The sequence below is a fragment of the Scyliorhinus canicula genome, chromosome 1 (genome assembly GCF_902713615.1).
Source record: "Scyliorhinus canicula chromosome 1, sScyCan1.1, whole genome shotgun sequence".
Lineage (NCBI taxonomy): Eukaryota > Metazoa > Chordata > Chondrichthyes > Carcharhiniformes > Scyliorhinidae > Scyliorhinus > Scyliorhinus canicula.
Window position 1 is genome coordinate 299,174,466 of NC_052146.1, and position 12,024 is coordinate 299,186,489.

The following is a 12,024-nucleotide window of genomic DNA, read 5'->3' on the forward strand; positions in this document are numbered from 1 at the left end:
GCGAAACCCACGCAAACACGGGGAGAATGTGCAAACTCCACACGGGCAGTGACCCAGAGCCGTGATCGAACCTGGGACCTCGGCGCCCTGAGGCAACAGGGCTAACCCACTGCGCCACCGTGCTGCCCTTGCCTGAGGTTTTAAAAGAAAAATATCACTAATTGAATATGAATTAGCAAGGTTCTTTCCACTCTTTAAAACAAAATCAGCACAACTATTTAAGAGGCAATAATATGGGACACAATTTTTCCTCTTGTGAGTTGTCTAATTGCCAATACAAATAAATTGCCTGTACGATACATTGCGTCAGATAACACACCTAGTTGCAATAGCAGCGCAATTTTTAAACACAGGTTGGCTGTGAGTCGTGCTTTCAAATTACATCAGTGAGTTGTCTGACTGTGCTCTAATCTGTCATAAATATACACTCGTTCAACATCAGTATTAGCATTCACACAGCTTGAATATAGCTAGCTGTGGGGAAACAAATACGTACAAGAAACTATCAGCACAGTATTTATTTAATAGAAGAGAAGGAGCTTACATGATGCTTGGCTCCTTCATCAACTGGCTCAATATTGCAATGCATCTGAACGACCTATGAAAATACAAAAGAATAAAAAATAATGCGGTCAGTTCTTGCATCACTTCCATCAGAGCAGGTGGATATTAAACTAATAATTTTACTTCCAGGTTATTTTAAATCCACAAAAGGAAAATGCAAGTAAGAAGTTCTGAAGAGTCAAACAGACTCGAAACATTAACTCTGTTTCCCTCTGCCAGACCCATTGTGTTTTTCCAGATTTTCTGTTTATATGGGCTATTTCCAGCATCCGCAGTATTTTGCTTTTACATTAATGAAATAGTAATGCAGCTCACTGGGCCTGCAAAATTCTAACCTATTGTGACTGAGCATCTCACAAAATATAAAAGAAAGCTTGTAGGAGGCCAAGTCACTGGAGATCTTTGAAAAACAAGACTTTAAATGGGTGGGCTTAGTAGCTGTGCATCACCAATGCACTGTGATTAAAGTACTTACTAACCAAGATTGCAACGTGGTACTTCACCAAAGTTGATTTGACATGTACTAATTGGTAGTGAAGGTGGCATGAGAGCCCCAACACGATGGGGCTATCATTCTAACTGAATTAGTGTTCATTGGTGTTCGTTTAATATCCTGGAATGCCAACTATGAAAACATTTATTTTATTACAGATATGTATAGAAACAGGTTACAACATAAATACTTCATAAATACAACATAACATACTTCCCAGCAATCAACTATATAATGTACACATTTCCCCCCCTTTTTCACCCCCCCACAACGAACAGCTCCTCAAACACGGTCACAAACATCCCCCACCTTTTCTCAAACCCCTCTACAGAGCCCCTTAACTCATTTTATCTTCTCCAACTGCAGGAAGTCACACAGGTCACCCAACCAGCCGCTACCCCCGGTGGCGATGCCGACCCCCACTCCAGCAAAATTCGCCACCATGCAATCAGAGGGGCGAAGGCCATGACATCGGCCTTCCTCCTCTCCACGAGCTCCGACTTCTCCGAAACCCCAAATATCGCCAAAGGGTCCAGGTCCACCTCCTCCTCCACTATCCTCACTAAGACCATGAACACTTCCGCTCAGAATCTTGCCAATTTTTTGCAACCCCAAAACATGCGCGTGTGATATGCTGGCCCCCCGTCCAAACCTCTTACACTCAAACCTCAACTACCCCTTGAACGAACCCACTCATTCTCGCCCGAGTCATATGCACCCTGTGCACCACCTTAAACTGTATCAGGCTCATTCTTGCACAAGAGGTGGTCCTGTTTACCGTACGCAGTGCCTCACTCCATACTCTCTAATTGATCTCCCTCCAAACTCCCCTTTCCATTTTTCCTTGATCTTCACCACCCGCTCGCCTCCCTGCCCCCCCAGCCACTTGTATATATCCCCAATTCTTCCTCCCCTTCCACATCTGGAAACAGCAGTCGCTCCAGCAGGGCGTATCCCAGCAACCTAGGGAATCCACTCCAGACCTTTCGCACAAAGTCCCTAACCTGCACTCACTCCCCCTCGGCAGCTCTACCTTAGCTCCTCCAGACTGGCAAACCCTTCCTCCAAATACAGATCCCTCGCCTTGGCCAACCCCACTTCCCTCTACCTCCTGTATGGAATTCCACACCTAACACTACCATGGGAGAACCATCATTACAGGGGCTACACTGGCTTAAGAATGTCTTCTCAGGGCATCATATGCAGCTCACGAACAATAAAAGTTTGAGATAACTGGCTTAGCAGAAAAATAATCTTGCAAAGTGTGAAACATTGTTACCTTCCTGGTCTCCAGCTCTGCAGGCTCTGGTGTTGGGGTTTTCACAGATGGTGGGATAATAGGTGATGTCACAGTCTCTTGTTGTGGTTGCTGAGGCATGGGCATTCCAAACGCAGTCAAAGGATAAATACCATTCCTTCATGTTAAAGTGAAGATCAAAGGTCACTGGCATAGAGTACACGGTACGTACAGAAAACAAATATTTAACTTTCAGGTTAGCAACTCCCAGGTGATGCTCCTTTATACATTCTCAAAAAAGTTATAAAACCAAGATTAATTTAATCCATGTAATAGGCAATGAAGGGAACTGTTTATCAACCTTACTGTGGAATTCTTACCTCACATCCTCTAAAAATTTATCCAACTCCAGTGCAGGAAACTGGGAGAATCTGGAAGGAAGAAAGGAATTTTCTTGAAAAAAAGCTTTATTTATTTATTGGATGTGGGCACTGCTGGAAAATCCATAATTTACTGCCCACTCCTACACTGCCCTTGATAAGGTGGCAGTGGGCTGATTTCATCAACTGCTGCAGTCCACATGCTGTAAGAACACCCAGTGTTGTTAGGAAGAGAGTTCCATGATTTTTGATTTGAGCGAGTGAATGATCAGTGATATAGTTCCAAATCAGGGTTCTGAGACTTGGTGGGAAACTTGCAGGCAGTGGTGATGCCATGAATCTGCTGCCCTTGTCCTTCCAGGTGATAGAGGTCATGGATTTCGAAGGTGTCGTCAAAGTCTTGGTGAGTTGCTGCAGTGCACCTTGTAGATGGTACACACTGCTGCCACTGTGCATCGGTGATGGAGGGAAAGGATGTTGGATGTGGTGGATGGGATGCTAATCAAGTGGGCTGCCTTACCCTAGGTGGTGTTAAGCTTCTTGAATGTTGTTGAAACTGCTCCTATCCAGCCAATTGGACAGTATGCCATCACACTGCTGTCTTGGTAATGAGCAGGTTTTTGGGAGTCAGGAGGCAAGTCACTCTCCAGAATTCCCAGCCTCTGACCTGCTCTTTTAGCTACAATACTTACATGGCTGGTCCAGCTCAGTTTCTGGTTAATGGTAATGTCCCAGGATGTTAATAGTGGGAGATTCAGCAATGGTAAAGCCTTTGAATGTTGAGATGGTTAGATCCTCTCTTGTTGGAGATGGTCATTGCCTGGCACAAATGTTGTGCGACACATCAGCCCAAGTTTGAATATTATCCAGGTCTTGCTGCATATAGACACTGACTGCTTCAGTATCTGAGGAGTCATAAATTGTGCAATCATTTGCAAATATTCCCACTTCAAAATTTATGAGGGAGGGAAGGTAATTTATAAAGCAGCCAAAGATGGTTGGGCCTGGGAAACTACCCTGAGGAATTCCTGCAGTGATGTCCTGGAGATGAGATGATTAACCTCCAACAGCCACAAGCATCTTCCTTGGTGCTGGGTATGACTCCAACCAATGGAGAGCTTTCTTCAATTCCCGGTGATTTCCTTGAAGGCACTCGGTCAAATACTGCCTGAATGTCAAGGGCAGTAAGTATCACCTGACCTGTGGGGTGGAGGGCATTCTGTCGATGTTTGAACCAAGTCTATATAATAAGGTCAGAAGCGGAGTGGTCCCAGCAGAACCAAACTGATGTGAACAGGTTATTGCTGAGGAAATGCCACTTCAGAGCACTTAACTCTGTTGATAGTGGAGATTAAGGGTTATGGTGTTCAGGCCGGAAAGTGGAGCGGAGTCCACAAAAGATCAGCCATGATCTCATTGAATGGCGGAGCAGGCTTGAGGGGCCAGATGGCCTACTCCTGCTCCTAATTCTTATGAGGCTGTTGGGGTGGTATTTGGCCAGATTAGATTTGTCTTCATTTTTGTGGGCAGGACACACGTGTGATTTTCCATATTGTCAGGACATGCCACTGCTGTATCTGCACGAGAACAGTTTGGTCATAGGCACAGCTAGTTCTGGAACACAAGTCATCAGTACCTTTGCTAGAATGTTGTCATAGAGAAATCATAGAATCTCTACAGTGCAGAAGGGGGCTATTCGGCCCATCAAGCCTGCACCAACTATCCAAACACACTACCGAGGTCGACTCAGCTGCCCGCCCAATCCCCATAACCTAACCTGCACATCCCTGGACACCAATGGGGAACTTTGGACTGTGGGAGGAAATCAGAGCACCCAGAGGAAAACCACACAGACACGGGGAGAACGTGCAGAGTCCACACAGACAGTCACCCAAGTTTGGAATGGAACCCGCTCCCTGGCGCTGTGAGGCTAACCACTGGGCCGCTCATAGCTTGATGCTATGTGAAATAAATGAGAAAATAGATTTCCTTTCAATAGGCTAGCTATTAATTAACTACATTAGGTATTGGACAACTAATAGTTTACATTTGCAAATAGCCCCAATTTTATAAAGCAGATAATCTAATTTTTAGGGGCCAATGAAAATCATCAGCAGACTTCTAGTCGCTGACTGTAACCTAGTGTGTAAAATCTAGTATAGCAATGGCTAAAGTTTATCAAAAACAGAAGCAAATTTGGCCAGGAAAGAAAGTGGAACATTTTCTCATGGATGCAGCGCATAGAATCACTCGAATGGAGCCAGTATGTCTAAAAGTTAAAACAGCTGCTCATGCTTATAATACCTGATCTGTACTCCCTCTGCATCTTGATGGAAAATCTCTGCTAGAACTGCATTCATGTCCATGCTTTTTGTTATTTCTTCCAAAGCATTTTCAGGAATCATGTCTGTAAGAGAAGACATAATTACATCTTGCCCAGCCTGTTAAGAGGACACTGAAGAAACAATTCCCATTTTAAATTAAAAATAGATACCGCCTTCATTCTAATTTGATTTTGACAAGAAAATGATTTCAGGCAAGTGGGGATTTCAATTTTTAAAAATATAAACAAAGTCTTGGGTAGGTAATTCATAAACCCACAGATCTAGCATGTTTTCAAATTCAATGTTTCATAGAAATAAATAGCGCTTAAGCGAAATCTGAGATACCCAGAAGACCTATAGAGGCAGAAAAAAGCTTTACAATACAACCGTAATCAGAACGAATTCTTCAAACACTGGACCTACATTGTCAATTAAAAAGGTTTATTGCTGTACAAGCTTTAAAAAAAAATTGTTTGTCCATGGGATGTTGGCTTCACTGGCTAGGTCAGCGTTTATTGTCCATCCCCAATTGCCCATAAGGTGGTGATAGTCAGTTGCCTTCCTGAACCGTTCCAGTCCATGTTGGTGTATGTAAGTGCACCCACAATGCTGTTAGGAAGGAAGTTCCCGGATTTTAAAATATTTTTTTCTTCTTTTTTTAAAATATAAATTTAGAGTACCCAATTCATTTTTTCCAATTAAAGGGCAATTTAGCATGGTCAATCCACCTAGCCTGCACATGAAAATGAAAATCGCTTATTGTCACGAGTAGGCTTCAATGAAGTTACTGTGAAAAGCCCCTAGTCGCCACATTCCGGCGCCTGTCCGGGGAGGCTGGTACGGGAACACAACACAACATCTTTGGGTTGCGAGGGCAAAACCCATGCAAACATGGGGAGAACGTGCAAACTCCACACGGACAGTGAGCCAGAATCGAACCTGGGACCTCGGCACCCGTGAGCCAGCAGGGCTAACCCACTGCGCCGCCATGCTGCCCCGGATTTTTAAATATAATCTTCATTATTATAGCTTACATTAACACTGCAATGATGTTACTGTGAAAATTCCCTAGTCGCCCCATTCCGGCGTCTGTTTGGGCACACACAGAGGGAGAATTCAGAATGTCCAATTCACCAAACAAGCATGTCTTTCGGGACGTGTGGGAGGAACGCTGAGCGCCCGGATGAGACCCCCCGCAGCCATGGGGAGAACGTGCAGACTCCGCACAGACAGTGACCCAAGCCAGGAATTGAACCCTGGACCCTGGGACTGTGAAGGAACTGTGCTAACCACTGTGCTACCGTGCCACTCACTTGACTCAGCCCGTGAAGGATCAACGATATAGTTTCAAGTCAAGACGGTGTGTGGCTTGGAGGGACCTTGCAGGTGGCGGTGTTCCAATGCATCTGCTGCCCTTGTCCTTCTAGGTGGCAGATGTTGTGGGCTTGGAAGCTGCTGGCGAATGAGTTTTGGTTTAATTCCTGCAGTGCATCACTGTACGTTGGTGGTGGAGGGAATGAAATGTTTAAGATCATATATGGGGTGCGAATCATGCCTGCTTTGTCCCGGATGGTGTTGTGCTACTCTAGTGTTGTTGGAGCGGTATAACTATTTGACAGCCATTGTGTAATCAACTTTCTACTGAAAAATGAAAATCGCTTGTCACGAGTAGGCTTCATTGAAGTTACTGTGAAAAGCCCCTAGTCGCCACATTCCGGCGCCTGTCTGGGGAGGCTGGTACGGGAATCGAACCGTGCTGCTGGCCTGCTTCAAAAGCCAGCGATTTAGCCGAGTGAGCTAAACCAGCCCCTGTACTTATTATATATTAGCGACAGGGGCCCCAGCGGAACCAGACAAACTTCTGAAAAATCAAACATTGTTGTAAAAATGCAAATATTGCTCAGCGTTAGAACCCTAGTCACAGCTATGGGGACAACGAGAAGCCAGAGAATGGGTGTTCAGCCTATGTAAGTTTTCTTCTTTGTCTTTGTATGATATGCTACCAGTGAAACCCAGCCTTTTTGTTTCTTTTTTATTCTGTGACTGTTACTTGAAATACCAATAAAAATATTTTCAAATAAGAACTAACAAAGACTCTCTGGGAGCAAAGGAGCAGCCACAGCTTCTTGCTAGGTACTCTCTCCATTGAGGATGTGGCCGTCTTACCCGATGCCTCCGTTCCACGGCAACAACTTCAGCCGGTTCCATCAACCCTAGTGTTTGCCAGGACCCTTTTACCTCCCCACCCTGCACTCAAACTGGAACATGAGAACATTCACGTTTTCAAAATCAAAGATTCAGGTTACCAGTGGGTTACATCGATATACAACGTCCCGATTTTTACAAAGCAGGCCAACCAAGATCCATACCGTTGCTAGTTGAAAACATACAAACCACCAGCTCTATCAATTCCTATCATCAATACAGTGGAACTTGACACCAGTTTGCACCATCCCCTCATGACATGACCAGTGTACATTGCCCACTTGAAACTGCTTTTCAGAAGACTGTCCAACTGCATAGAGAAAAGCTCATTCAAAGCACCGAAAAGGAAACATGCTGTGGATATGTTGCTTTATTCCAATGTGTTGCAAGTGAAACATGTTTTTAAAAAACTGCCAAAGACTAAATAAGTTGCTCACTGTCAGGCAAACCAATGATCAGCGATCGAGTGAAAAATCAGGTGGGTCCACCGACTGGCCGTTGAATTTGATATTCGATCAAAGTTTGGCGCAGTTGCAAGGACAAGGATCAAAGATTCAACCAAAGATCCCTTTGTGCTTATTGCAAAAATGCTAACACCTCGGGATTGTTGTTATGCTAACTAAGGTAGGAGAGGGAGGCTGTTGGGAAGAGAAAAGATTTTGAATACAGCATTCGAGCAGCAACTACAACTGGATCCATGCTGAGGGCAATGGTTAGGGCTTGTCCGGTGGCTTGATGCAAGGATGCGTCTGCGAGTGCTGCCAGCTACGGCACACTTGCACCCTCCGAGCTTCATATTGAGTCGATGGCTTATTCAATTTGTTTTTACAGCGGAGCAGTTACTCCAGCGGGCTCAGTGACCCTTCTGACACCCGCCCGCGGGTCACGACCTGCACTTTGAAAAACCCTGCTTTTAAGAGGTAGCAGAGAAGCTGGACTGTGAATGGAAAAATGGTCTGCAAAATCACTTTCAAATGAAGTTGCTTGAAAAGTTCAATTCCATTCAACTGAGAATCCAAATTAACATTTCACAAGTTTCTAACACACTTCAATACAATTCACACCCCGGACCTCAGCATTTAGGTCACACTAGATGAGCTCCAAAAATGAGCTTCCATAAAAAGTACTTACGAGGATGACTGACGATACAATGTGCTGCTAACAACTTTAGTGAAGGTACTTCAAACAGAGCTGGGTGAAAGAGAAGCTCTCGTGCAGTGGGTCGTTTGACAGGATCAACCTCCAAACATTTCTGAATAAATTCCTGTCATGAAAAAGGAAAAATACTTTTAAAGCAAGTCTAAACTTTGAGGTATAGCAATGATAATAATCTTTGTCACAAGTAGGTTTACATAACACTGCAATGAAGTTACTGTGAAAATCCTCTAGTCGTCACACTCCGGCGCCTGTTCGGATACACAGGGCGAGAATTCAGAATGTCCAATTAACCTAACAAGTACATCTTTAGGGACTTGTGGGAGGAAACTGAAGCATCCGGAGGAAACCCACGCAGACACGGGGAGAACATGCAGATTCCACAGACAGTGACCCAAGCCGGGAATTGAACCCAGGTCCCTGGCACTGTGAAGCAACAGTGCTACCCACTGTGCTACCGTGCTACCCCATATTATTTAGGACAAAATGATTACACATTTGGTTTCTTAAATGAGTACACTTTGACAATCTTAATTATTTTATTTTTTCATCTCCCAGTAGCTACCTCTAAAAAATATATTTTTTTAAGTTAAAAAGCGTTTTTCCAATACAACACTCACAACCATATTCATACAACAATTATATTTCAGCCACCTTACCTGCTCCCCTCCACCACCTCAAAACCAAACCCATAAAGAATGAAAACCATCAAGGTACATGAGTCCCAGGGTCTAATGGAATCTATCCCAGAATACTGAGGGAGGTAAAGAAGGAAATTGCTGGGGTCTTGACAGAAATCCTTGTATCCTCACTGGCTACAGGTGAAGTCCCAGAGGACTGGAGAATAGCTAATGTTGTTCCTTTGTTTAAGAAGGGCAGCAAGGACATTCCAGAAAATTACAGGTCGGTGATCCTTGCGTCAGTGGTAGGGAAATTATTGGAGAGTATTCTTCCAGAAAGGATTTACTCCCATTTGGGAGCAAGTGGCTGCATTAGCGAGAGGCTGCATGGTTTTGTGAAGGGGAGTCTCACTAACTTGATAGGAGTTTCTCGAGGAAGTGCCGAAGATGATTGATGAAGGTAGGGCAGTGGATGTTGTCTGCATGTACTTGAGTGAGGCCTTTAACAAGGTCTCTCATGGCAGACTGGTACAGACGGTGAAGTCACACGGGATCAGAGATGAGCTGGCAAGATGGATACAGAACTGGCTCAGTCATAGAAGCCCGATGGTAGCAGTGGAAGGGTGCTTTTCTGAATAGAGGGCAGTGATTAGTGGTGTTCCACAGGGATCAGTGTTGGGGCCTTTGCTGTTTTTGGTATATATAAATGATTTGGAGAAAAATGTAATTGGTCTGATTAGCAAGCTTGCGGACTACACAAAGGTTGGTGATACAGATAGCGATGAGGACTGTCAGAGGATACAGCAGGATATAGATTGGTTAGAGAATTGGGCGGAGAGATGGCAGATGGAGATTAAACTGAAAAAATGCAATTTGGAAGGTCTAATAAAGGTGGGAAATATACAGTAAATGGCAGAACGCTTAAGAGTATTGACAGGTAGAGGGATCTGTATGTACAGGTCCACAGTCAATTGAAAATGCACTGTAGATGGGGAAGGTATTCAAGAAGGCATATAGCATGCTTGCCTTCATCGTCTGGGGCATTTAATGGCACGTCATGCTGCAGCTGTATAGAACCTGTTAGGTCGCACTTGAATTATAGTGTTCAATTTTAGTCACCACACTACCAGAGGATGTGGAGGCTTTGGGAAGGGTACAGAAGAGATATGAAGGGCATTAGCTATGAGGAGAGGTTCAATAAACTTGGGTTTGTTCTCACTGGAACGACGGAGATTGAGGGGTGACTGAGAGGCATGGATAGAGTGGATAGTCAGAAGCTTTATCCCAGGGTAGAAGAATCAATTACAAGGGGACATAGGTTAAAGGTGCGAGGGGCAAAGTTTAGACGAGATGTACGAGGGAAGGTTTTTAAAAAAAAGAGGGTAGTAGGTGCCTAGAACTCGCTGCCGACATTTAAAGGGCATTTTGACAAATACATAAGTAGGATAAGAATAGAGTGACATGGAACGCAGAAGCGCAATAGGTTTTAGGTTAGACGGGCAGCATGATCAACTAGGCTTGGAGGCCAGAGGGCCTATTTCTGTGCTGTACTTTTCTTTGCTCAATTCCCCAATTACTGCCTTCCCAACAGTGACCATCCCTGAAATAGCAAATGACAGGCTGCCACCTCAGGTCGACCTCAAGATATATTTGACTTTTTCCATGTTATTGGGTGGGACCAAAGACTTCCATCCAAACAGAACATGACTTTGAGTCAGTGTGGAGTTTGCACATTCTCCCCATGATTGCATGGATCTCACCCCCACAAACCAAAGATGTGCAGAGTAGGTGAATTGGTCACTCTAAATTGCCCCTTAATTGGAAAAAAAGAATTGGGTACTCTAAATTTATAATAAAAAAAGAACTAGCCTTCAGGCTCCTATAGATCTGAAACCCCAAAGATAACCACCAAAAGGCAAGGTTCCAACTCAACCCTAAGAGTTACTGACATGGTGCTGAAGGAGACCCAAAAGCTCATAAGCTTAGAACAAGACCAGAACATGTGAATACCGGAGCAGGATTCTCTCAGCCCGGGGCAGGGCCAGAGAAACCCCGCGACCGGCGCGAATCACACCACGCTGCCCTGACGCGATTCTCTGCAGAGCGGAGAATCGGCGCCATTGGCACCGGCATGGTCGGCGCAGTGCAGGTCACGGGTCGCTCTACGCAGCCCCCCCCCCTGCCGTCGCAAAAATCCCGAGTCCTGCCGGAGGCATTCACACCTGCTCTTAGCCAGTGGGATCCGGGGCTGGCCTGTGGAGGGGCCTCCGCTGTGGCCTGGCCCGCGATCGGGGCCGACCGATCGGTGGGCCGGCCTCTCGGGGTGGGGGCCTCCTTTCTTCCGCACTGGCCCCTGTAGCCCTATGCCATGTTGCGTCGGGGCCGGCGCGGAGAAGGGAGCCACTGCGCATGCGCGCATTGGCGCCGGTGCACGGACCCCGTGCACGGACCCCGTGCCGCCCAGTTGACGCCAGGATCAGCAGCTGGAGCGGCATGGGCCATTCCCGTGGTGGCCCCCTGTAGGGGCCAGAATTGCTGGTGGTGATGGCGTTTCCGATGGCGTCAACACTTGGCCTCAGGATCACAGAATCCCGCTCATGATGTGCCGGATTCTCAGAACACCGCTCGCACCCATTATCTACTTCAGAAAAGAACCCACTCATCTGTGTCCAAGTCAGATGTACCCCATGAACCACCTTAACCTGAAATCAGGCTGGGCCTAGTGCACAAGAATGTGGAGTTGACTCTGGAGAGTCTTGCTCGACCCCCCCCCCCCCCCCCCCCCCCCTCCTCCTCAAACACCTGGCCCTTCTCCCTCTCCCATTTCCTCTTGATCTCACCCTGTTGCACCTGTTCAACACAAGCCGACTATAAATGTCTAACATCTTCCCTTCCCTTACAACCACCACCAAAAGAACCCTATCCATCAACGAGCGCGAGGGTGCGAAGGGAGAGGATGAAATCCCAGAGCATAAAAAGGCACAGATCTGCTGAAACCCAAACTCAGAAGCCAGTACTTGCCCAACCACTCAAAATCAGAAAACTT

The 12,024-nt window shown here is 45.7% G+C and overlaps 1 protein-coding gene across 2 annotated transcripts in view; it reads right to left on the reverse strand.

Moving 5' to 3' along the window:
* The window catches only part of nrbp1 (nuclear receptor binding protein 1), a 112,701-nt gene that overhangs the window by 14,556 nt on the left and 86,121 nt on the right, over positions 1-12,024 (reverse strand). For both annotated transcript variants that reach the window (XM_038816237.1, XM_038816228.1), the window contains 5 exons: positions 8,335-8,467; positions 4,979-5,081; positions 2,675-2,725; positions 2,337-2,472; positions 545-598 (listed from right to left, as the gene is read on the reverse strand). In XM_038816237.1, the coding sequence (XP_038672165.1) occupies positions 545-598; positions 2,337-2,472; positions 2,675-2,725; positions 4,979-5,081; positions 8,335-8,467 (477 nt within the window). The remainder of the gene's footprint in view (positions 1-544; positions 599-2,336; positions 2,473-2,674; positions 2,726-4,978; positions 5,082-8,334; positions 8,468-12,024) is intronic.